The 26585-nt window shown below is 39.6% G+C and overlaps 2 protein-coding genes across 8 annotated transcripts in view; one reads left to right on the top strand and one right to left on the bottom strand.

Moving 5' to 3' along the window:
* Nucleotides 1-26585, top strand: part of akap11 (A kinase (PRKA) anchor protein 11) — a 233014-nt gene that overhangs the window by 105583 nt on the left and 100846 nt on the right. The window lies entirely within an intron of this gene.
* epsti1 (epithelial stromal interaction 1) lies at nucleotides 6161-25857 on the bottom strand. Of its 2 annotated transcripts, none has more exons than XM_055059806.1 (10): nucleotides 25534-25857; nucleotides 22280-22338; nucleotides 22112-22195; nucleotides 21955-22031; nucleotides 20510-20593; nucleotides 16752-16825; nucleotides 14876-14951; nucleotides 11647-11714; nucleotides 10268-10470; nucleotides 6161-7607 (listed from the first exon to the last, which is right to left on the bottom strand). In XM_055059806.1, the coding sequence occupies exons 1-10, from the start codon at nucleotides 25686-25688 to the stop codon at nucleotides 7462-7464; spliced, it is 1026 nt and encodes a 341-aa protein (XP_054915781.1). In that variant the 5' UTR covers nucleotides 25689-25857; the 3' UTR covers nucleotides 6161-7461. The 2 variants fall into 2 exon arrangements, with proteins under 2 accessions (XP_054915781.1, XP_054915782.1); XM_055059807.1 differs by having other exon boundaries at nucleotides 22280-22333.

Here is a 26585-nt window from a genome sequence, read left to right as displayed (position 1 = left end):
CGTACCTTTGCGGCCAAAGTAGGTCACTCAGGATCCAAATGACTCAAGCAAGTTTTTTTTTTTATATCCTCCGGCAGCTGTGGATTAGGTTAGACTAAAGTCCCAAAATTTTGTCTTCTGCAAACCTCACCAAGAAAACTACCTACCGCGTCATGCAAAGACTCCGGGAAGGGATTCCTCTTCTCGACAGACAGAGCTGATCTGTTTGGATAACGTGACATTTCCAGCGAGAAGTCCGATTTTAACCACCGGGGACAAACCGTGAAGACGTTTCTGACACATTTCCAGACGTACATGACAAACCGTCCGTGTGACCTCTTTCACATGGTTTCTACTCTGTCATCTAACGCAGCACCTCCCAACCCACAACTCTAACTGTAACCGTCATGGTGGATAACCCCGAACAGGAAGCAGGTAGATGAAGAGCGAGATAAACTGTAATAGACGAACAAGACAAAACAAAAGCAAAACTTAAGTCGCTGCGAGAAGTCAGAAGGTGGTTGCAGGCAGGTAGGACGGGATCCTGCCGCTGAGCAAAGCGAGCTAAGTGGAGCACGGGGCCTTGTGGAGGTTTCCCGTCGTGTCACGCCTCGACTACAGATGTTCGGTGGATTTCATTGGGATTTTATGCGGTGGACCGACGTTACGTGGCACAAAGCTGTGAAGGAGCAGGAACTCGTTTGAACAGACGTGCTTTGCTGTTAAATGCATTTCATGTGTTTTAAATATCTTCAGAAACATAAAGTTGACGTTTTTGAGCTTTCACGTCATGTTCTAATGTTGTCCACACCCGGAGCGCTGCTTTGATTCTTTAGGAAAGCGTTTTATCTCCCGCGGCAACCATTCAGGGGGGCGGGGGGGCGAAACATTTGCTCCCACGAAGCTCCGCCTGTTTAACCAAAGCTCCTCCTCTGAACTGCAGCCGAGCCTCCGCCTCACAGACCAGCCCTCTGTCCGCAACTCCTCCACTCAGCTCCTTCAGACTAGCCCGCAGCAATTGGCAAATAACTGGTGGAAGTCATATTATGAACTAAAAATGGTGTTAATGGATTCATGGAGGGGAGTTGTAAGAAGTCAGAGTGCCTGATAGAAGGAGGCCCAATTTCACAGGATTAAATTCAAAGTCAAATCTCTTATGTTTTGAATTGGATGTTCAAACCACAAAAGTGCAGAAGTTCAATTCCTGACCTGTGAAAAAGTCATGAGGTGAACGTCTCTAACGTGTAGCAGAGATTAGATCAGTCAGACTGAAAAAAACCCGAATCGAAGCAACATTTGAAGTTTAGTTTTACTTCTTTTTTTTCAGGCTGTTACATTTCAATGGAACCTCACCAACAACCTCCCACATCTCCACACCTCCCAAAAAATTGCTTTTAAGAAATCTTTCTGTTTATGGTCCCCCCCAATGGGGTTTTACGCCCCTGCTTGCGCACAGACCCTGACAAACAAACACAAACGTGCTTTTACACGAACGTTCCAGATCTGCAATAATCATATCACAACACAATGAGCTGCTGCTCGAATGCTGACATTCCATCATGGGATGCCCGGGTCAAAAGAATTCAACGTCGCTGCTTCTTCCTAGTAGCGGTGCCAAAAACATTTCAGCACTCCGTTTTCAGGATGTGATGTGGGTGAAACACAGTGTGCCACATTCATCAGGAAAAGCTCTGACAGTTCTCCCCACCCCATCACCACTGAGCTATGTGCTTCTTAATAATGCCTTTTGTCAGATATGTAAAAAAAAAAAGATGCTGTTGTCATCCTGTTATTTGTTTGTCGAAGCAGAGATATGTGGGAAGTGAAACTCAACGTTGCACCGTTATTGGACAAACAATCGACAAATGAGTTTTTAATTCAGGTGTGTTTAAAACTGATGACCTTTGAGGACAACTGATCCCCGCACCGTGGCTGCTGTCTGTCTGTCAGCTTCCTGCTGATGCAATCACATACCTAAAGCTGCTAACATCTCTCCTATTTACTGGTTTTGGTTTCTGTAATGCTAATTCTTTTTATTTCTCCTGAGTTCCTCATTCTGTGGTGTCAGCTCCTTCCTTGTTTCGACAGCCCTGCTTATCCTTTGATCGTGTCGGAGAGCGCCCTGGCATCGCTGCTGCACTCCAACTTCCTGTTGGTCATGAGATTTTCTGACATAATTTGTTGTCGAACTTTTGCTAAGGTACGATGAAAATGACAAGTTGTCCAATACGCTTTCTGTTGCTACCAGGAGGAGAAGTCTTGCAAACGAAACCATTCCTCGTAAACCAGGAAAGACCAGCCCTGCTGAGCCTTTCCATAAAGCAAGTAAATAATTCAAGCTGGAAAAATCCCACAGGTTTTAAAAATCAAACAGGCTTTGTGGAAGTAAAGGAGGCATGGAGTGGAACTCAGGAGGGTCAAAATAGACCATATGTGTTTTATGCATGAGATGGGAGTCGGATGTTTTTTTTTTCTAAAGGATGAAACGAGTCCAGTTCTGTTTTACAGCATAACCACTGCTGATAAAACCTCCATCTTTCTGTCTCTGGGCTCTTCTGTCCAATAGTATAAGTCTGGCCTGATCTCAGGGGGTTAATGTGTGTTGGACAAACCATGACACCTCGGAGGAAAACAACGGCGACCCAACATCCATCTGAACGGCCCAGTTCTGAGCTTTTCACCCTCTCTCCCCCAAAATAAATTAGATCTGTGCCACTTCCAGATGTGGCGCTAATTCGGATTCGGATCTGATCCTTTTCAAAGCGTCTGCAGTCTGAACAGTCATGTTGCATTTTGTGTGACTTTTACGTCATCGATGTGGAACGCGGGTCACAATTCTATGCTGCAAGAAGAAAGACGTCGTAAAAAAGGATGAAAAACAACGACTGAGATTTATAATTCTAAAAGTTACAAAAGAAGTTTGAGTCAGTGAAGTCTGAGCTCTGACTACACATCCAGACAAACCTCTCTACACATTCTGAAATCCAATACCTATTCTTACTTAAGAATCTTAATTTACCCTTTTCCCTAACTCTTACCCTACAACATTCTAATCAGTCTTAGTCAGACAATAAATAAGGGTGAAAAATTATTTTATGCCATTTATGGTAAAAAAAAAAAAAGTTATTCAGTTTCTTCAAAATATGCTTGTGTTTACTTTCATTGTTTTTCTTACTTGTAGACTAAAGATGATGTTGCCATGGGGACTGCTGTCCTGCAATGTCTCTCAGTTTTCCTCAAGGACGATGAAAGACTTTTACAACGTCTCTGGTATGAATTTCTATTCTGTTTGTCAGAGGTTGGGTAAAAAAAAAAAAAAATTCAAAACTTCACCTCATTCTTTTGTTAATTTGTACTTTTCTTATGATTGAACCAGGATTGGTTCCTGGTTCTGTGGGGTTATTGACTGTTATGTTGTGCTAAGTATATCATTTTGTTAAAATAAAATATTGAATCTTGTGAACTTAAAATCTTCTGTTGTGGTTACTTAATTTGTTTAAGGCCTACATTCTGCTAAGTAAACTGTGTTGGACTAACTTGATGTAGTTAAGTGGAGGGTAATTTACTTGCTATTTCTAAGTTGAAACAACTTCTCTTAACTAAGTTAAATTAACTTAACACAATTAAGCTCATACAACAAGGTCTTACACTGAACAAGTACATATTAAGTGAACAAAACACAATAGCAGTTAAACCCACTTACATTTTTCAAGGGTTTCCAAGATTTTTTTTAAGTAAAGTCAACTTGTCAAAGTTTAGAGTGCAGAAGTTAAAGGCCACGGCCTTCAGTGGAGCATTTGAAGGCAGTGCTAATAAAACGAAAGTTGTGCTTTTGTTTTATTAGCTTCCTTTGTCTTGTGATGTTGTGGAGATCCTGTTGGGTCCCACTCCTGAGTAAACTTTAAGATCCGTCCATAAACGGCTCCTACCGTTAAAAACGCGCTGCTGCGTGGCGTCAATGTTCTTCTGACTCCGCGGGTCGCCTCGGGGTCGTAAAGCGTTCACACAGAAGCCTCATTGTGGTCCAGTTGAATTAGTAGCATGAACGACGTAAAGACTTGCTGTGTGAACGTAGCCAACGTTACCCCTAAATAAAAGGGTCAGTAAAGGGTCGATCATCCCTGGCATCTCGAAGAAATGACAGTGGTGGGCTGACCGGGTTCTGGACCGGTCAGCCCACCAACTCAAACGCTTGAGTTCTGGTGTGCAGAACTCACCACCTCACTAAAATATCTTCAAGCTCCTTCAGTATTTTTGAAACATCAGTTTCCTGAAATAATGGCAAAAGTGCTATTTTATTTTTTGCTTAAATAATAATAAAAAATGACTAAGGTCATTATTTTAAGAAGGTGATGCTATGTAAACTTTGCCTTTAAGTTTTGGCTTTACCTAAAGAGATGCAAATGAACACTTTTTCCATTTTCAGATGAAATATTTTATTGGCTTCAAATATTAGAATATTCTTCTCTTCAGCCCTCCTCCCCCATTATCTCTGTTTTTATGGGAATGTGAGTCTTTCACATCAATTTGATTAGCAATTTTGATCATATTTCACATTTCATTGTGCCGTGTAGCGCTGCTGCGTCTTGGTCTTGAGTGCAACACTGCATCAGAGCTCCATGCATGCCACACTTTTCAGATTTTAATTGCGTAAAATGATGGAAAAGAATGTGTACGTTTTTGTTCCACTGCACAATTTTGTGCAGAAAGTAGTCGGAGGTTTTTAGCGACTGTGAGAATTTAGCAAATCCAGACGTGACGTCTAAAATCCAGCTCGAGTGTTCGACCCAAACTCACGTCTTCTGCAGTGGCGCATTTGCGGGCCGCAGCGTTTATTCCTGCTCCACCCCGAAACGACACACTCACGCTACCTTCGGCTTCAGCGCCGAGCAGAGTTGTTTTCAGCCGTCACTGCAAATGACTAATGTTGTCGTTTCTGGCAGGACGCATGTAAACAGTAATGGATTTATTGCGACAGACACAAAAAAGAAGCCCAACATCCCCCAAAATTCCCTTACGAACGCTGCAGTGATGTAACTGACACAGCCCTCGGCAAGCAACAAAGAACACACACACACACACACACACACACACACACACACACACACACACCCCCACACACACACACACACACACACACACACACACACACACACACACACACCCACACACACACATGCTGCAGAGTTCAGGGCTTTCAACAAAAGTCAGATGGACTGAAAACAATTTCCTAAGTGAAACAAATCTGCGTTGTTCAAAACATCGAGCCATTAAGGGAAACGAAGGGGAATTCATGGTTTTATCTGCAAACTTGTTTCCAAGAAAAGGTCAAAATTCCTCAGCGGTACAGCCGCCCCGTCCTCAGGACTAACACTCTTATTGATTCTCTCAACAGCCTCTTGGAGTTTTGGCAACCATCAGTTTGAGTTCTCTGGTAAATACTCTGAATGTTGCCTCAATATTATTACCAGATAATAATATTGAGGCTGCATTAAATACCTAATGCAGCTTCACTCTGTTCATGGCTTTTCTGTACAGGTGTTTCTGCTTAAAGGAAAACAAACTGGTTTCAGCGTCTTTTAAGTCTTTTTACTCTGGACTCATGTAGAGATTTATTTCTAGATACACATATTTCCATGTGCATACTCGTTATTTTATTTATTTTATGTTTTGTCATATTTAAATTACTTACAATGTCACACTTATGTGATGGTTTCTAGTGCAAACATCTCAGTAGCTTCATTAGTCAATAATTCCTTAATATTGACACTTTAGATGGAGTAACTTGTCAATAAATAAATAAATATTTCCCCTTGGAAATCCATCAAGAAAATTCTATTCTATGACATTTTGCTATAAATTTTATTTTATTTTTTAAGAAAAACTAATCAAAGACACATTTTCTTATTCTTTGTGCTGTTCTGGGCAGATAAAAGGCTAAATGAAAACCTCATTCCTAGAGTAATCTAATCCTATTAATACAATCTGCTAACAGTAAGAATATTATGCAACATTTTCCCACCATACCTGTTCAACTGTAAGTCTAATCAACTTGTTGTTCAGCTGAAAAAATATAAAAAATCTGTCCAGAACAACAAATTTTCAGGCAGAAGTTGATAGAAGTTTGTTTTGTATTTCAGTAGAAATTCTGGATTAAAAAAAAAAAATGAAGCAGTGTAAAAAAACCACAAAAAAAAACAGCTTTTATTTGACATTTTCCAAAATGTATGTTCAAAAAATGATTTTCTTCTAAAACATCATTCTGTTTCTGTAACATCCCCTCTATTTCCAGCACAAGTTATTGGCTTGTGCAGCTTTAAACACAACAACAACCAAAGAAAAACATTTCAGGGTAAAATTAATAACAAGCTCAAATCATCTTGTCCCATAAACTTTTCAGTTCATTTGTAGTGAATAATCTCTGACGACAAAGTCAACAAATAATTCCGGCTGGTCTCTTTAGAACCGTCGGATGCGATCAAGTCAACATGAAAGAAGTGACAATAGTTTAACACAGAAATTATTGCCGTGAATTTTTCCTATTTTCTCGTCATGGCGGGTGTCAGGGCTGCAGCTCGGGGTTCATGTTGATCCCCGGAGGAACGACATTTGCCGGATGACATCAGCAGTAAACATGACTTCATGCTAAATTAGTGGGGGATTTTCAGCCCCTCGTGTGGACAGCACCACCCGTTGGTCTCTGTTGCCACTGTCGCCTGATTGGTTTCGCCGTCCGACTCACAGGAAGCACAAAACACTAAACCTTAGCAATCAGTTTCTACCGCAAACATCTCGGCACACAAAAAACTAACTTACAATGAACTTTTCAGCTGGAACAGGAACTTGTTTAAAGTCAGTGAAAACGTATTAGGCTGATTATTCCACCTACTATTGATCGTTATTAAGGAACTATTGACTCAAAATAAGCTCCTCTATCTTACAGAAAAGCTCTTTGTAAGTTAATGTCAAGAGTACTAAGATATTTGCACATGAAAAAAGATGAAAATACCTGGTAAGATTTAGTGTTTTTGCTGTTTAACCAGGAACCTCTAAAGGTTCAGAGCATCAATGCAAAACCTCAATTCTTTACTGTCTTCTGATAAAATTCATGACAAACAATCTGAGCAGATAGCAACAACAAAAAAACAACCACACAAATAAAACATATTGATCAAATTAGAAGCCCAAAATATGATTTAAACATTGTGAGTCATAAACAGCGACCTTTACCAAATTCATATAAGAACAACATGGACTCTGAGTGGGCTCAAAAAGCCAGCGTGACTCACCAGACAGATGCAACGCACCGAGCAATAATAGGAAGCAGATCCTGGGAGTCGCTCTCAGCCCTGTAGGTATCGTTTGTTACAGCTGCATATGGCAGGCAGCGGAGCATTTTATATGTGAGCACCAAACCTCCCCACACAAATCTGCTTGTCTCAAAGCGTCCTACCGTCTCATTTACCAACAAGCGGATCGAATTTAAGCAAGCGTGCTGCCCAGGAGAGCGCAGGCCAGCTCGTAGTCGCCGTTGCACTGGGTCAGGATGTCCTGGGCGAAGTCTCTGCTGCAGTCAGGGAAGATGTTCAACAGCTTCATCAGGTTCCAGTCGAGGTCGGCCTGCGGGTCTGGAAAACACACGGTCCAGGTTCAGGGCTGGAGATATTTTGCTTTTCGTTAAAAAACAAAACAAAAAACACAACAACAAAAAGGGGTTTTGATAACAGATTTGTGTGCACAGTCGGAAAAATATGGAAATGCTGTAAAAGATGTTTTACAGTGAAGGATATTATCAAACAGAAAAGTTTAGCTCTACTTTCTAACTATACGAGAATCAGGATGAAATTCTGACCTTACTATGGAAAAGAACAAATATTAGATTTCTGTTTCCAAATAAATATATTTATGATTACGGCAGTAACAAGTTTATCTTTGACCTTTAGATATCAGTCCATCCAGGAAACTGTGAGGTCATCGTCAGCAAATTCAACGCAGACTTTATGATTCTCAGCAGTCGTTGCAACTTTTATGCAAATCTGACCAATCACTGTAACATTTTCTGTATTTTCTTATTTTCTGACCAATCACTGCAACTCAGCTGAATTTCGACCAATTAGCTTCCTTCCAGTTTAACTCCCTGTTTCACAACAGCTATTGAAAGCCGAACCTGAAACATGATTCAGGTTAGACGGTAAACTGTAACAGTAGCATTAATAAAAGAGAGAGAGAGAAAAAAAAAACTGTTTGAGATGTTCTGTAGGATTTGCTTGTCTCATGTAAACAGTTCATGTGAACTTGAAATCTTGTTCTTTTCCTCAGGACGAGATTTGATTTGCATCACGTTTCCAATTCAGGAATGAAAGTGAAATAATATCATGTTGCAGAGTGGTGATATAGACCTGTGAGGGCAGAATCTCTGCCGGTGTGAACAGATTCACAGCTGGTAAAGTTTTACACATTTCTCACATTACAACCAAATATTTCACTGAGATTTAATGTCATACAGAAAAGCTCATAATTAAGTAGTGAAAGAAAAATGATGGCGATGACAACTAAGAACCAGTCAGACAGGTGAAGTTAAGAAGAAATTTAAAGCGTAAGAGCAAAAACTAAACATCTTCATGTCCAGAAGCAGCTACCTGATAATGTGGGATGTGCAGCAGCTGCAGATGCTTGTTTATTCAAAATGATCGTGTGAACATTTGTTTCTCGTTACGTGATGCTGCCTTGTTTTATTAACAGAGTCAGAAACAGATGAGAGTGAGCTGCTTCCTGTTGGCAGCCGCCTGAACTGTAAACACAAACTGAGTCATCTTCTTCGCTCTCCGTGAACTGAACTCTGCGCCGCTTCCTGCTGCAGGGACGTGAAGCCATCCATCGCTCCGTGTCGAGGACGACGGCGTCTGCTGCCCGCTCAGGTTAGAGCCGGGCGGAAAAACACAGGCTTCATGCTGGTGAAAGTCGGGTCGGATCTGGCGGACGCATTCCGTCATGGATAGAGGATGTTGTGGGATTGTGACAAGCAGAATTGCGCCCACAATGGCGGCGCTGAGGTTGAAGGTTTTGCTATATTCCTGGAGATTTTGGCTTTGACCTTGGACTAGTGAAGCCGTCCTGATTTTGCTACGTTATTCCAGTAAAAACTGACAATGCAGAGGCAGGGCGAGATGCTTTAACCCTGGGATTCATCTATCAATGAGAACCTATGACAGTCAGAGACATGGAAATGACATGAAATAAATAAAACAGAATCTTCTCTCAGTGTTGGACATGGTGCAGGGATTTCTCAGGAATAACAAATTCTGAATTAAAACACTGAAATACAGCGATTCATTTCTGTGTAAATCCTAATAAATTTTCTTGCCATTTTTTAGAAAATTTCTGAAATTATTTTTTATAACTTCCTTTCGTTTCTCCAATGATCCTAACACGCCATCATAGACCCATCTCATACCTAATCAGATCCCACCCACTTCCTTCTGCTCAGACCATGTCATTGTACTTAATTACAATAACGTGACTATTGCTGTTAAGTGTTGCCATAAATTCTAGGACAAACACTAAAAACTAACACACAGTAAATGGAATCACAGTCATTATAAATCATTTTTGATTGTATCTCTGCCAGTTTACAGTCACTCACACCAGAGTAGCACAGCTGTACATACAGAGATCCATTTTTCTGATGGCTGCAGGCAGAAGCAGCGCTCAGTGAGATCAACAGTGTGTTTTTGTTCCTAAAGTATGAGCCGCAGGCGAACTGCAGCATCAAGTGTCATTTTCAGCTATAGGAGGCGCAGTTTAATACGTTGGGATGGTTTGCTTGCCAACTCTGACTCTCCAATGCAGCTTCCAGGAACTTGTTGGCTCTGTGACAGAAACCTAAAGCGTTGATGCTATTTTCAGTCGTATCATAGCAAGTGACAGAGATTTAATTAACGTGTCACGTTCACCTCAGATCTTTTTGTTTTCAAAAGCAAAAAAAAAAAACCTCCCTCACACAAACAGTCGCACTCTTCCAGAGTCCCACAAACTGCAGGTGTCTGCGAGTCTTAAGAGCCGACAAGAACAGATAGACGACATGCCACGCATAAGTTCCTCCTGGCAAGCATCACAATGTTTGATTTATTACAGACTAAACAGACAAACTCACAAACGATAAGTTGGCCAACTCACATACCTGATTTAGGTTTGGTTAGCCAGCGCAAAACCAAACATGAAAAAAAAGAAAAACGGGGCGTGAGAAAGAGTAGATTGCAGGCTGCCCACACACGTCATTTCAGCTCACCAGTTTCCTCCGTCCAGTCAGAGCAGCGGCGCTCCGGACCGGGCTCTGGGTGAGTCAGGCCGACGCGTCCGGCTGCGGTGTGTCGCCTGTGATCGTCAGCGGCCAAACATGGACGCTCTTCCTCCGGGCCGGTGCGGCTGTTGGCCTCGACCTCCGTCTCCGTTGCGTTACGTTCCAGCTTATCGAGGAAGGCTTGGTTCACCCTGTCGAAACACACAGGGAGCCGTTTAAAAAAAAAAGAAAAAGACATTTCAGACAAATTACAGGTGGGCTCCAAAACACAGACAGCTTCAAGTGTTGGTACCTCATGGTGAGGTTGTTAAACGGCCTGCAGACACTCAACCTTCACTGACTCAGACAACAAGCAGTCCGACTGGGGCCAACACAGCAAACTGTTCACCTTATTTAGCGCTTGGTTTGACTTCATTCTTTATATGGGAATTATTAGGTGTTTTTACAGCACAATCAAGTCACTATGTTACCTTCAGTTGTTGTAAAAATGCTGCATCTATCAGAATTCAGTTTATTGTCATCTTTTATGAAAGAAGGCACAACTAAATTTTAAAAATAGCAATTATAGACTTTCTAAGGAAAGTCAAATAGATGAATAAATAATAAATTAATTTCTCTTAATAAATATAGTAGAGACAGAGAAATACCTGGGATGCTGAGAAAAATAAATAGATAATGATCAGATTTTAGATGGATTAGCTGTATTGAAGGTAACAACAGATCTTGGGTAGAAGAGCTGTTTAGTCTGTTCTTCAAATGACTCGCAATTTTTAATTTGTCACCTTGAAATATAAAAAAAACTGCCCCTTTAAAATTTAAACCCAGTTTGTCCTCAAGTTCACCAGAACTACTGATTTCCTCCATGTTATAAATGAGTAAACAAATCACATTTTGTGATATCATGTTATGTGCATACAAATCTTATCCAAACACGATCTGATTTCTTAGACTTAAAAGGAACAAACATGAATTATTTCTACTTTTGTTGATGTAAATTGACTAAAAATAAACCTTCTAAATTTAGGAGGTTCCAAATGATTGTTGCTCTGTTTTTGTTTTATTTTTTCAAATATTCTGCCCTTTATAAAGAAAGAGAAGCTTAACAAGCTGACGCTAGTTTGTTCATTAGTCAGGCTATCAGCTCTTTTTAACTCTTTAAAACTTTTTAAGCTAAGGAACTGATGTTAATGCACTGGCTGATAACTAGGATCAACAGGACCTTGTGTTTATAGTCATATGAAGAAACTGAACCGAATCCAGTGACAGGTGCCAATCCTCCTTTAGCTCCCGCGTCTCAACTCTCTGTTTTTCACTAAGCTGAACTCGCCTCTCTAAAAGGAGAAAGTGCTGGGTTTGGTTCTCTGTACCTCCTGTGTTCCAGCTGCAGCTCTTCCATACTTCTTGTCCATACTTCTTCCTGGTTGCCCACTTTGTTCTGAAATAAGAAAAACATCTTTTAAGAACTGAATAGCAAGCAATGCAGGAAAATCACACAAAACGCTTGAAAAATATTTTACAGAATATAGTTTCCTTGAGTCGCCGAGTGACTCTTACGTACAGAACGGCTTGGCCTTCTGATAAGCCTGCAATACGCACAGAGAAAACCAAACAATAATACATGATATAGAGTTGTGTTAAAATTGAAATATGTCAATTTTTTAAACAACATATTTTCCAAATATTTGTTATGATGACCACTATGCCGTGACAATGTAATGTAAGACACATAATCTGTAAAAAAAATGGAGTTTCCTCCCTGTACTAACTGCAGAAATACATCGCTCTGTCAGAAACAACCAGTCAGAGCCAAGGGAAGGTCTTAGCGTTGTCAATCACTCTCGTGAACACCCTTCATGCTTCCTCTTTGGTAAGCTACAAATGATTCACCACAACATATGCTAATGCTAGTTAGCATATGTTGCACCGATGTCAGAGAATGAAAGTTTTTTTTCTGTAACAGTAGGTTGATTTTCGCTTGAGCTACTTACAGGAGGATGATTGACAACGCTAAGACCCTCCTCCTGATTCTGATTGGCTGTTTTTGCAGCCCACAATAGCAGCACTGGGAGACGATAGAGCAGCTCCACCTTTTCACAGCTTATCTCATTTCAAACTGTCACAACATGGTGACAGTTTCATTAGATATGGAAAAAAAATGTTTATAGAAGTTACGTACTGCAAATGTAATCTACTTCTTAACAGAGGAGTTAAGCTGTTGGAGATCAAGAACGTAAACATGGGTGCAGAGGTTAATCAGGCTGAAACAAGCAGCGGTGCAGAAATAGATTCCTATCAGTCACACATCCCAGAGGATTTGCACTTGTCTGACCTTGACAACAAGCAACAATATGGAGATGGAAGACTCTCAGCAAAAACGACAAACAGGAGGAGTGACACAAAGAGAGGGTTAACTACTTTACAAATAAGAATTGGATAAAACTGAAAACTAGCTGAGTTGTTCAGAAACACAAAATAAACTTTTTTCCCCCTGCTTTTTCTCCAGGAGAGCTGATTGGTGAGTGAGGGCAAAGTGAGTGCAATCCACCGGTGGGATCGGTCCGCTCCCATCAAAACTCAGCATTAAATCTCCCCCTCAAACACACACTCATAACTAGAAGATATAAAGGGGGAGATCTGTCTGTATGCTGGAGCCAGTACTGAAAGAACAACAGATCCTGGGTCCGAGTCGAAACCACATCAGATACACCGAGCAGCGGCCACAAGCTTTCATCCCCCAATCTGACAGAACTGTGGGCTGGGAGAAGAAAGACGAGAGGGAAAAGTGCAGAACAGAGGAGAGGAGAGGAGAGGAGAGGAGAGGAGAGGAGAGGAGAGGAGAGGAGAGGAGAGGAGAGGAGAGGAGAGGAGAGGAGAGGAGAGGAGAGGAGAGGAGAGGAGAGGAGAGGAGAGGAGAGGAGAGGAGAGGAGAGGAGAGGAGAGGAGAGGAGAGGAGAGGAGAGGAGAGGAGAGGAGAGGAGAGGAGATGAACCTTTTGTTGATGTTTTGTCTTTCACCACAGAACGAAGACTTTTCATTAATAAAAGAGTTTTGGTCATAGACCACCACAATTTGACCCTGGGTGTCTCCACACTGTAAAACCTGACAATTCAAGTGGTTTGAGTTCACTGAATCCACTGATTGCCTTAAACCATTTGAGTTTGTTAACCTAAACAAATCTTAATGCCACACTTAATCGATTTTAAGTGATTTTTTTTTTGTAAATGCATGAAGTTGTATTTTAGACCTGTTTTTACTATTATGGTTGAGTTTGCTTTTTGTTATTTTTCTTCCACTATCATCTATATTGTATTTAAGCTGTCAGTGTGTTGCTGCCCATCTTGGCCAGGTCTTTCTTGAAAAAGACATTTTTAATCTCAATGAGACATGGCTGGGTAAACATAAAGTAAATAGTACCATTTCAATCAGCAAGCCGAGTGGAAACTTTCAGATTGAATTATTCAACTGATTAATTTAATTAATTGAATGAGTTTGATGAGCTAATTGAATAAATAAAACAGGCCGTAACAGTAGAGAATACACTTTCAGAGGAAACTGAAGCAAACATGACCTCTTCCAGCATCCTCAACTTTCATTTTTTTTGTATTTTAATCCTCTTTACTATGAAATACCAATAAGTTTCATCTGACATAAATCCATTTAGGACTCGTGTCGTGAATGCATATTAAACGGATGTATAAATGTAGTTATTTATTTAGTCAGTCATCAAATAATTTGCTTTGAATAATTCAAACCACTCCACCAACTTGAACATTTTGACTGAGAAGGCACAGGCAGAAGCACAAAGCTTATATTTATGCCGGTCCTAAAAGTCAAATTCAACTAAACTACCTCTACCGTTCATAATCACCGGGAGTGAAAAGTAATAATGAAAGCAAACAATGCAGTCAAGGCATTTTCAACAGCTCAGCAGAATTGAGAAAAAGGTTCCACAACACAGGAAGGAGAAAACCCAAAAGTGCAAGTTGACCTCATTAACTGACAAGACACTGAGCGCTGGTTGAAGAGCCGGGGCTTTTTCTGCAGGTACGATTACCGCTACAGGGTGTTCTGTTCATTTATTTTACACACAATGTGCACTTTACTCATGCCGCACTCAAACTCTGTCTCCACTCAGTGTGAACTCTGGGAAGTCCCTTGAACTCTGCTAGCACTCTGTTCATTCCCTCGCAGGAAAACCAACACAGAGTGGAAGAGAAATCTGAGAAAGAGAGAGGGGAGGAGGGGGTGGGGGGATGAAAAGACAGTAATAGGAACAGTCGGAGAGACAACACAGAGCAGTAAGAAGTGGTTTATCTCTCCATGCTGGACACGACCTCCATGTCCTCCAGCTCTGACCAGGAGATACTGCAGGTTTCCCCAACCTGGCAGATAAGGGACAGGACTTGGTTTCCTCGCAGTCTCAGTCAGTAAAAACGCCACGCCCAGAAGTATTTACTCAGAAAACAGGCTGCAAAGGCAGTTCTGTTGGTGTTAAAATCTTACAAAGATTACACGGCCGCAACACAGCTCAGTTCTGAGCCCGGAGGAACACGCTGAACACTTTGGTTTGCTTTCATGTGAAGGTCGGCAGCTCACCATGGACGATGTGTGTGCAGCACCGGCGGATGGAGCAGCCGCTCTCTGGAGACTCTGCAGAAAACTGTCATTTTTCCTGCAAAACATGAACACACCAGCTGCCTGATCAGACCAGCTGAACCACTTGTTTCCACAGGGATTTGTCAAACATGGATCAAAGCAACTCTTAAAAAACCTAGAAACTGTCAATGTTTCATATTATCCTGTCTTTCAAGAAGTCTTGAAAGACAGGATTTTTATTTTCACTAAAAACCCATCGCTGACTCCACTAGGATGCCTCAAGGGTGTGTACTCAGCCCACACTGATTATCTCCAAATACTTCCTAGATCTGTGTGTTCATGTTCCCACTGCATCTCATCTGTGCTGATTAGTTTTAATTCTTCACAATCACACCTTTAATCAATCACACGTTTAAAATCTGAAGGTGGGAATCCATCCATCCATCCATCCATCCATCCATCCATCCATCCATCCATCCATCCATCCATCCATCCATCCATCCATCCATCCATCCATCCATCCATCCATCCATCCATCCATCCATCCATCCATCCATCCATCCATCCATCCATCCATCCATCCATCCATCCATCCATCCATCCATCCATCCATCCATCCATCCATCCATCCATCCATCCATCATCCATCCATCATCCATCCATCCATCCATCCATCCATCCATCCATCCATCATCCATCCATCCATCCATCCATGTATGTTGTACAGAACAAGTAGAGCCCATAGTTGAATGTTTTTCCATTTAATCAAATTACAATTACAAACTTTCATGTATTTTATTTTATTATTTAATTTATGTATTCAATTTTTATTTAATTGCTTTATTATTTATTTTATTTTTCATGTATGTTATTCATGTATTTTTTTCTAACAGATCAACAAAAAGTGGTAAATGATTGTGTAGTCAGAAGAAACCAATACCTTTATATTACTAATTACATGTGAAAAGAGTAACATGCATGTGCACTTAGCCCTTTTAACCCTGACATCCCTAAATAAAATACATGTGTGGTTTTCTTTTTCAATAACAAACTCATTCACGTGTGATTTTAATTGTGTTTCTTCTTTAATGGACACAAGGCCTCATACATCGTGGTTTTTTGACATTAGAGTAATACTGACAAAGTCTTGGATACATTGCTGAAAGAAACACAACCTGAAAATGCCAGATTTCACACACCGTACAGGAAGCAAAACGTACAAAACTAACACTACACATCAGACTCAACACTTCAACCCTGCTGCAACAAACTTGAGAGCGGAGCGGAGGTTCAAATGCAGCCTGAGCTACAACGTAATGACTTACATCAAAGCACGTCCAATTAAACTACATTAAACTACCCCTCATATTCATGTGGAGTAGAAAGAAAGGAAGAAACCAAACAGTGCAAAGTTCAGAGCCACATCTAACTGAAAGTTTGTGGCATCTGATTTGACTGGGTTTGCACTGTTTCCCAGAAAGGAACAGGCTGAAATCTCAGTCTGGACTAGAACAGCATGAGAAACACAAACCAGAAGATCTGCAGCTGTAACTGCAGTGAAAGGTGGTTCTGGGATTGACTCAAGGGGTGAGGAGGGTGTGCATAGTATAAATGATACTATCACTACAAAAAAAGAGATCTTTTTACCCATCTCACAGTTTTGTTCTGTGCTGCTCTATCACATTAAATCCTGGGGTATACATTGACGGTTGTGGCTTGTGGCGGCGATGTGACAACATCGACTGCGGGGGCTCAGACGATGGAGAGACAATTATATCACCTGACTCTGACGCTGCATTTGTGACTCACCTCTACAGCAGAGAGGCAAGACACAAACAGACCTGTGAGAACCAAGAGAGGGAGATCCTGGCCTGACCTGGTTTGATCCGTGCGGAACTGCTCCCGCCTCCTGTCGTCTTCCTGCCGCCTCTTCAGCTCCAGACGATCAGCCTGAAACAAGGCACAGTCAACACTCAGTACCACAGCGTCATACACAGGCTGCAAAACACTGCAATTCAACAAAATAAATACTGATATTGTTGGATTTTTTTCATTTATGCACAAAGCTTACACAGCCAAAAATACGCTTTCTTCCTTCTAATTCTCGACCTCAGTGCTGCTTCTGATGTCACTAATCATTCATTCAATAGTGTTTTGGTTTTTTGTGTGTCTCACTTCTCAGTTTCTGCTTTTTACCAGTATTATCAGTGAAGTTATCTAAAGACCATATAACCAGTAAAGTTACATGGTTGTGGTGTCCCACAGGGATCCATGCTTGGCCCTTTGCATTCAGATTTAACACAGATCTGTGTTAAATACAAGAATAAACTGACCATAAAACAAAATTTTCACAATTTCCTGCCTTTAATGTAACACACCTGCTGCACAATTCAAATGATAAACAAATCTTTTAGAGGGTCAAATGTAAAAGGATTAAAAGCCACAATAATTTAGAGGTTAAAGTGATTCAGTGCCTTCAGTCAGTATTCTTAGCTTCACACTCTCCATCAATTATACTGAATCTGATTTATTAATTTTAAATCCAAACAAAAGGTCCAGTTCTAGCTAAATCTTCCAAACTCTAATCAGAGGAACTCATTTCCACTATGAAACATGGGAGTGGCAGAATCATGTTCAGGTCTTTCGTTTTTTTATTTGTTTTCTGAGTCCAGGAATACATCCAAATCTAAACTCAAACGAATAGAACAGAGAAAAATTAAAGCCAGAGTTAGAAGTAAATATGTGGACTGATGGAAATCTGTCAGATATGGAGATTTTATAAGGAATAGAGGACAAATATCACCAATACTGCCAAGCCGAGATGTGTTAGTTCAGCAGTAATATTAACTTTTTAACTGTTTCCTTCTCACGTTTCCTTTTTAGTTGAACTGTAAATGATGGATATGTTACATGTGTAAACATTATAAACTGGTTTGTTATATTCTCATATTTTCCATTCTAATAAGGGCGTCAGACTGCACTAAAAACCTCAAAATTCAATCATGATTCAATTCAATATCACTTTAAAGACGTCCTTATTGATTCAGTAATGAGTAGCATACCAGCAATTTACCAAATTGGGAATAATTTAGCATATTAAGTTTTTAATATATCACTTAGATTTGTTTTTTTAGCAGTAAAACATCTGAAAATAAGAAAGTAACACAATAATCAACACTGATTAATGAATTGCAATGAATTGGTGAATCAATATTTTTACAGCTTAACCTAGATCTCTTATGAAGAGACACATTTATAAATATATTCACATATTTCAAACGTCGAACCGTTCTGCCTGAAGGGCCAAAGGTGTTCAGTTGAAAGCACAAAAAAATTTTTAAACATTTTTTTTAGTAAGATTTGAAAGAAAATCATTTCTGATGCCTTTCCTATTTTTTTTTTATTTTTTCCTAATTTTATCTGCTCAATAATGAACTAAACAGTTTCAGTTTTGATAAAATGAACAAAATGGTCTGATTTTTGTAGAAAACAGATCAGTAGATCCCAGTTTTAATTTGTTTTTTGAGGGGAGCTTGAATGTTTTCTTAATTGAGAAAAAAATACATTGCTTTTGAGAAAAAAAATAATAGGTTTGTAGTCCCAGTTACTCCTAAACTAAAAATGAATAAAAAGCTATTCATAAATAGGAATGCATGTTTTAATACGGCGTTATTTATCAGTAAAAAATGTGCATTTAATAGATGAAAATGTAAAAACATAAAACCTTATTAAGTAAGGTTTTATGTATATTCTAATATAGCAAGATATAGAAGCTTGTTTGAAGACTATATTTTCTTAATATTGATTTTAAAAAAGTTGTAGTTCCACTGGCAACTTATTTCACTTATAACAGATATTTGTTCCTTGTTATAAAGGAAATAACTGAATTATAATTGCCATAAAAAAGGCTTTTTATTCACGAAGTATTCTCTTTACTGTTTCCTGAGATTTTGAGAGAAAATGGATTTATTGGTTAGAAAAGGTTTTATATTTACATCACAGTTTTTCATCTTGTTTTTTTGATGCATCACATGGGATCAGTGCATGTCCAGACTGTGGGATCAGTGATGCTGGCGGTCTGAACATCTGGGTCATAGAGACAGTAACTCCTGTAAAATCAGGATGTTGTCTCCCCGAACAGGAAGGCAGCTCGGTGTCCGCCGCCGCCGCCTTGTCCCGTCACGTTCATAATCTGAGATCAGACTGTTTCTCAGCGCGGGTTTATCAGCTGGATTACCGCCGTGCGCCAATGGCGCAACGTGGGAAAACGGTCTCTATGGTTACCGGTTTGGTGTCCTGCGGTAATCGCCCAGAAACACGTCTGACATTCATTCCTCCACAGCCCCATCAGTCAGGTGGTTCTTCAGCCTGACGCCGGGAGAAACGGAGACGCTTCACTGGACGCTTGTCTCTGCTGACACCTACAGGCCAAACCTGGCAGTTCTCCCTTCTCATGTTTCACTGAATCACAGCTTTGCATTCTCTCAAGCAGATGTTTCGCTCTTTTAAAAGAAGAATCGTTTCTTGAGGAGTTGTTGAGTTGTGACATAAATTGTTCAAAAGTAAACTAAGACAACAAGAAGCAGGATGTAGAGTTGAAAGAAGTGTTTTGTGAGTTGTGAAGAACTTCAAGATGCAATGTTTAATTTCAGAGAAGACGACTTCAGGAGGCTGAACACTACTAAACACTAAGTCTTATCAAGTATCTCTGGTCTAGTTTCTATTGTAAATATCTTAATACACTTGAAATGAGACAAAAGTAACTTACATATAACTTTTCATCGCAATATAGGAGCTTGTTTTCAGTCAATAACACCTTAAATTACAGGTTTTAATGGCAGATTATTTCACTTATCATATGGGAAAAATGTCTTTTCATAAGTGAATTAATCTTCCTTAATATTCCATCAATATTAAGGAATAACTGACTAAAACACGCTTCTGTACCTTGCTGACATTCACTCTTAAGTTAGTTTATTTCAAGTGAACTAAGACGTTTCCACTATAAACCAGACAAAAGACACTCAGTAAAATGTTGTGTTTTTGCAGTGCAGTGTCATCCAGAGTAGTGCCACCAGAGCAGAGCTCGCTCATGATTGGCAGCAGGTGTAGCTGCGGGCGTGCACACTGTGAGGAGAAGAGTTTTGGACGAAGGCATTTGAGTTGAAGAACATTCAGGAAGCTGCAGGAGCAACTGCTAAAGTTATTTCCTCTGATTGTTCTGGAAAATCATTTGTATAGAAGTAAAAGCGAAACATTGTTTTAAAACCCACATAATAAATCATGTTTACCCACAATTCCCCCTAATGACATGGTTATGAGTACAGATGTGACTTCAGGAGGAGCCTCTCCCATCAGTTTGGTGAAGTTCTGTGGATTTTCCATCAGGATGGAGAACAGTGACACTAATTAAGGTGATAAAAGATCGGAACGCTTGGTCAGAAAACTCCCCACATAACAACCTCCATCACAAACGGCTGATCAAAAAAATGGCTGATCAAAAAAATGTATGTTTTTGTTGGTAAGAGGAATGGAAATGTGAAAAATAAAAACCAACCCAGCAGTCCTTCAGATTGTGACATTTCAGACATCTGTGCTGCAGACATGATTCTGATTTTATACGTCTGGACTCACCTTCTCCCTCTGTGCGGCCTTCATCTTCTGCCACTCTTCCTCCTCCTCTTGTCTCTTCTTCTTGTCCATCTCCTCCTTTTTAAGCTTGGAAAAACAAAAAAGAACTCCAACGTAAAAGGTCAGATAAGATAATCATATTTAATCACACTGCTTAAGCACGCTCAGACACAGCATTTCAAAACCTATTTAATCAGCTGCTCTGTCTCTGATTTGGGAATTATGAAACAGGATGCCACAGAATTACCACAAATGTTTGATAGATGAAAAAAAACAAAAACAAAAAACCCTGATTAGGATGTGTCCAAGTGCTGTAAAAGTATTCACATCCCTGTTTGCAACATGGCTAAATGTTGCAACCTCAAATTTTAAAAATCTTCCATTAGGTTGGGTGTGATGCACCGAGGCAAGTTAGTCCGTAAATGTAAAATGAATTGAAATAATATAAATATGAAAATCAGTTTGTCATTAGCTCCCATAACCAAATACTTCATCCTATCTGATGGTAAATTGTGTAGAAGCATTTTATAGTGCAGGTGAATTTGACCCCAATCCAATTTTTTTTCCCCTGTCTGACGTTTCCACCGCAGTGTCAAAGACATAACCCCAGTCTGTGTCACACGTTCACGTGTGGAACTGAATTACATCCGACAGTTTCCAAAGCGTCTGCTGTCTGAACGCTGCGTGGCTGGATCACACAAATCTACATATCAAAACAATACACTGCAGAAACACTACATCTTACCAGATCATTTTGATCTGGTTTCTAGTGAAAATATTTTATTACAATTGAAACAAGACAAAACTAACTTAGACATGACTTTTCAGAAAGATATAGGAGCTTGTTTTATGTAAATTTGATATTGGTGGGAAAAAAAGTACAAGTTCACTGGCAGATAAATGTATTAGAACAAGACAATTTCCCCTTGTTAAAAGTGATTTAATCTGCAAATAAAACAAGTATTTTTTTCATTGATTTCAAGAAATTATTTCCATGAAACAAGCTCCTACACAGCTCTGGAATAGAATGAAGAGCCCAACGCACTGAACCCCATGGAAAACCTCCTGTTGATCAGAAATATTGATTTCTGATCTCTTCGAACATTAGCATTGTTGTTTCTAAATGAATATGAACTTGTTTTCTCTGCATTATTTAAGCACTGCATCTTTGTTATTTTCACCATGTCTCATTTTCTGAAAATAAATACTGAGATTTTTGTGTGGAGTTTCAGAGACATGTTGACAGTAGTTCATGCAATAAAAGAAAAATGTTCATTTTACTCAAACATCTACCTGCAAAGAGTAAAACCAAAGAAACCGATCATTTGAAGTGGTCTCTTAATTTTTTTGCTGAAAAGTTACTTATAGGTTAGTTTTGTCTTATTTCAAGTGAACTAAAATACTTGGTAAGATTTTGCCTTTTCAGTGTATGAGGGAAGATAATATACCTTCTTCTGCAGCCTGGAGTTTCTCTGGTTGGTAAACTGCCTCTGCCTGGCCTCGGCTATACTTACATCCCCTCCACCTGGATGGATCAACAGATATCAGTGACTATAAAGTGCCGATAAACTCGGTGAATGTAATGAGGCTGATCACAGTGATTACCCAGCCTCTCTGGAGCGAGGTGCAGCGGACCGGGCCTGTGTGCCTCCTTGAACCTCTCAAGATTCTCAATTCCCTTCTGAGCTACTGCAGAGGAATTCCACATCAATCACCGGAAGCAAATTTGCCAAACGTTTATGAAGATCAGAGCAGATTTAAGCGGATCATTACTTTCTTTGGTCTTGCTCCGGCGGGTCTGGTTGGGCGGAATGACGGTGAACGCTCCTGAGCTGAGACACAAAGAGCCGGTTAGGGACGAGAACGCCGACTCTAATCCAGCATTCAGACAAAGTTTGAACAGGTGCTGCAGCATCAAAACCCGATTCTACATTTGAGACATGTGACTCGTTCCCGACTGAATACATAATGAAAGCAACGCATTTCACACCCCATTCTGATATGTTGCATCTGCAACATTCAAGATGTTGTATTGACGACATTAAGTGAACATGGGCTTCAGTGGTTTTAGTCTCGTTCCTAATGGTGGTGGTGGTGGTGATGATGATGATGGGGCTCAGTAAATAAAATAATCAATATGTTTTTGAGTAAAAAATTTCAGAAAGTCAAAATTTCTTAACTTTTTGAAACTCAAAATTTGCCATGTTTGTTTTCTAAAAATAGTTTCAGAGAATAATCTCAAAACATCTGAGTTTTTCTATTTATGTTTTTGATCGTTTTTTGCTCAGACATTTCTTTAATTTTTTTCTACAAAGTTTCAGAGATTAATCTCAAAATTTCTGAGCTTTTTGTTGGAAATTCTCACCTTTTGCTCTTCGTTTTTTCTCCGTGTCCGCGATACACTGTCGTAAATTCAAAACACTCGAGTATTAAAAACTACACATCCATCTGTTGGACCCGCGGAGTGTCGAAACTTCAACGCTCTTGGACAAGGCAGATGAAAACTCAAGATTCCACATGAAAATGGCATAAAAAAGTGAACGAAGTTAAACTGCGGTGTAAGATTTTAAAATGCAGAACTGCTGGTTTTAAAATGTAAACATAAACGTTGGATATGTTTTAGTTTCAAACACTTTCACTTCATTGCAAAAACACAAAAGTCCTATCAAGTATTTGCTCTAGTTTCTAGTACAAATATCTTATTATTATACTTGAAATAAGACAAAACTAACTGATGAGTAACTTTTCAGCAAGATATGGTTTTATATGGTCAATCACCCATTAATATAGATATAATATTGATTGTACTAGTTCCACTGGCAGTTTTTTTCACTCATATCATTAAGGAAATGAAATAATCTGCCAATGGAACGAGTACTTTTATATCAACATAAAAAAATTAAGCTCCTGTATCTTTTTGAAAAGCTTCTTGTTCATTAGTTGTCTTCTTTCAAATGTTGTAAAATATTTGGACAATAAACTTGACCAGAAATACTTGGTAAGATGTTGTGTTTTTGCAGAGTTGTTCTCTGAAGTGAAGCTCCAGAGAAAGACAAAATGTATTTTTCTTTTTTCTTTTCCTGACTCCCAGAACATCCTGCTCCTCTGGCCTGGAACAGAAACACTCAGTGAACTCATCCAGGGATCATTTTAACAGAAACCATCCGACTTTACACCAAAGTGTGATTTCTGTTTCCTCTGACCGTCTGTCCACGTTCCAGGGAATCTGCTGGAGAAGTGTTTGGGGCGATTTTGTTGATAATTTAACAGAAAGGGAAATGCCAACAAGCAGAAACCTCCGCCCAGGAAGAAAAGCAAGCTGATGATTGTGGTCAGGGTGTTTAAAATCGAGCCGATTTCTCTGTGGAACGGAGCCATTAGTGGCTTGTTGTCAGCTTCCTGCCAGCGTCCGGAGAGTTTTTCACATGGAAAAGCTTTAAACCTCTGTCATGTTTGTGTTAGGTGAGTATTTATAGGCCGCAGACGTCCAGCCTAGGTCACAGTCTGAGGCCAACCTCTTTTGAAAAACACAAAACATGAAAATCTGAAAAAAAGGAAAAACCAACAAATCAATCTGAATACATAAATAAAACTGTGCGTTTGCCTTATTAAAAGGCAGATTTCTTTGGTCGCTCAACTGCTTTTCATTTTGGTCAAGAACATTTTTTCAGGCTAGGAGACCAAAAAAAGAGACACGGATGCCTCTTTCTTTGAAAGAGTTTTCTGTATTTTGCCAAGTTTGAAGAACGAGTCTGCAAATAAAACTATTGAATGTCTGTGGTTATGTTCACGATTTATTTTTAATGCAAACCAAAAACAGAGTTGCCCAAGGAGGAATTCCATGAAAAAGAGAACAATTTGTCTCCCTCTAGTTGTATTTCAAAAAATAGATCACCAACAATGTTTTCTACACAATTGTATATGTACGTTAAAACGTTTCATTTTATGTAGCTTCAAAAACTCGAGAGCAATTTCATTCTATTATGAGAAATAACAGTTTTCAGTTTATAGTGCCATTTAGAAATGTCTCCTTGATGCATTAATTGTTTCAAATGTTTAGAAAAATGACTGTTAGTTGAGTTTTGTCTGTCAGATCACTGTATTAAATCACAATTCCTCCATTACATAGAATGTTGATGGAAAATGACAGTGCTGTCACCTATTGATGGATTTCAGGCTTTGAAATTGTAAAAATGTGAGATTTATTTATTTTTTGCCGTTTTCACTTTTAAAATAATAGGATAAGTGTGGGGGACATTTGATTAACAAATAATTATTACTTTCTTTAGAAATACACTATAATCACAGTTAAGGAGTGACCACATCTGGAAATAATGACGTCATAATGGAAACATAATCCGTAAAATGGAAAATATGGGTTTATTTTCCCCTGATGGTTCACTTTGTCCTGCAATGTGGTAAATAAATAAATAAATGAAAACTTTTTGGAAATATCAAAGCTCAATATTTTTATTTGTCAGTGACCCTATAGGCTGTGGTGCAGTTGATGGGAGTCACGCCAGATCATTCAGAGGATTCCAAATGGACATTCCACACCCTAAACCCTCTGGTCAAAGGTTTTACATAGCACAATAAAAATAAAAATAAAAAAACACTCTGAAACCAATGTTACCTTTCTAATACTTTCCGTCTTCTTCCGTTAAAAGCTTCCAGTTAAAGCTTCAGTGTCTACATTAGAGTTAATTAGCTAAGGTTGCTATTTTTTGGTCCTTGCTAGACCCAGTCGTCCAGCGTTTTCGAGGAGACTGGGATTTACCACACACCCTGAAGGCAACGGTTCCAATTGCTAAACTGAAACGAAACTGAAAGTGAGCTGATTGTCAAGGAAAACGCAACTTTCAGTATAATATATTTTCATTTAGCACAAAACAAACAAACAAAACAACAAACCCTATACGTAAACACAGATAGAAACGCCAGCCTTTACATTTCTTTCTTTGGTTTTTCAACATCAGTCACCATTTGCGAGTCACTTGTTCATATTAGTTGCAGGCGTTTTTACTCACTACTGTGGCTGTCGGTCTGCCGCTGGCTGCCTCCCCACCTCGGGGGTTTGTCCGTCCACATACCCGGCCTGCGGCTCCGCTCCGGACGCTCCCGCTGCGCTCTGCCTCGGGTCGTTTCTCCCTCTGGAGTTCACTTGGTTGCGTTGAGGGTCCATGATGCGGCGGGCACCGGCAGGTTCAGGGACGGTGTGTGAGAATGAGGCGGCTCCCACCCTGCGGCCCGGCAGCTCTGTGCTTACAGTAGTTACTCTGTTTTAAGTTCCAGTGCTGTTATCACCTGTTATCACCTGCTGTCAGCTGTTTACTGTCAAAAACACGAGCGGAGGCTTTTCCTGCCACAGCGCCCTCTGCTGGACAAACTCAGGCTCTCGGGTTCATATTGTTTTTCTTGTTTCTGCTTCAGGTTTTTATACGGTCGCAATTTTCGAGCATGTTAAGATTATTGTAGAACTAAAAATATGTCTTGCTCATCTGCGTGATTTTGTATTTTTTATCATGTTCAAAACTAAAAAGAAATCTCTTACGTTTATTATTTAGTAAAGGCAGACGAATTGTGATTTAGTAAAACTTATTAAAAACTAACACAATCACGTCAACCTTGACATTATTACGCTGCAATAACACTGAGCACAGATACTTCCTGTCAATCAGCGGTGTCCAATAAATGGCTAGGGGGTCACTCGCGGTCCTCTGAATGATTTTTGTTCGGCCTTCAACCACAATTCAAGAACAGCAATTAGGTTTCCCAAAAGTAATTGGGCAACCTAATTTTAAAAAATGTTAATTTTTTTTTTTTTTTAATAAAAATACTTGTGGTGTGACATAATGTATTCTAATTTTGTTTTTTCATGGCGGTTAATTTGATTCTAACTTGGAACATAAACAAGTATTGTCTAAGTAAAGCAAAAGCGAGCCACATCCTGTTGTTGCTGAACAATCAAAATCAATTTACTGAGTAATTAATAATAATAATAACATAGGAGATTGTAATACAATTGTGTCCATATGTTGTTTTTCAACCTGCTATTTGTTTCTTATCTGACAGATGGCTT

The sequence above is a fragment of the Poeciliopsis prolifica genome, unplaced genomic scaffold (assembly GCF_027474105.1).
Source record: "Poeciliopsis prolifica strain line A6 unplaced genomic scaffold, Auburn_PproV2 SCAFFOLD056, whole genome shotgun sequence".
Lineage (NCBI taxonomy): Eukaryota > Metazoa > Chordata > Actinopteri > Cyprinodontiformes > Poeciliidae > Poeciliopsis > Poeciliopsis prolifica.
Note: the sequence above shows the minus strand (reverse complement) of the source record. Positions and strands in the feature narration are given on the sequence as shown.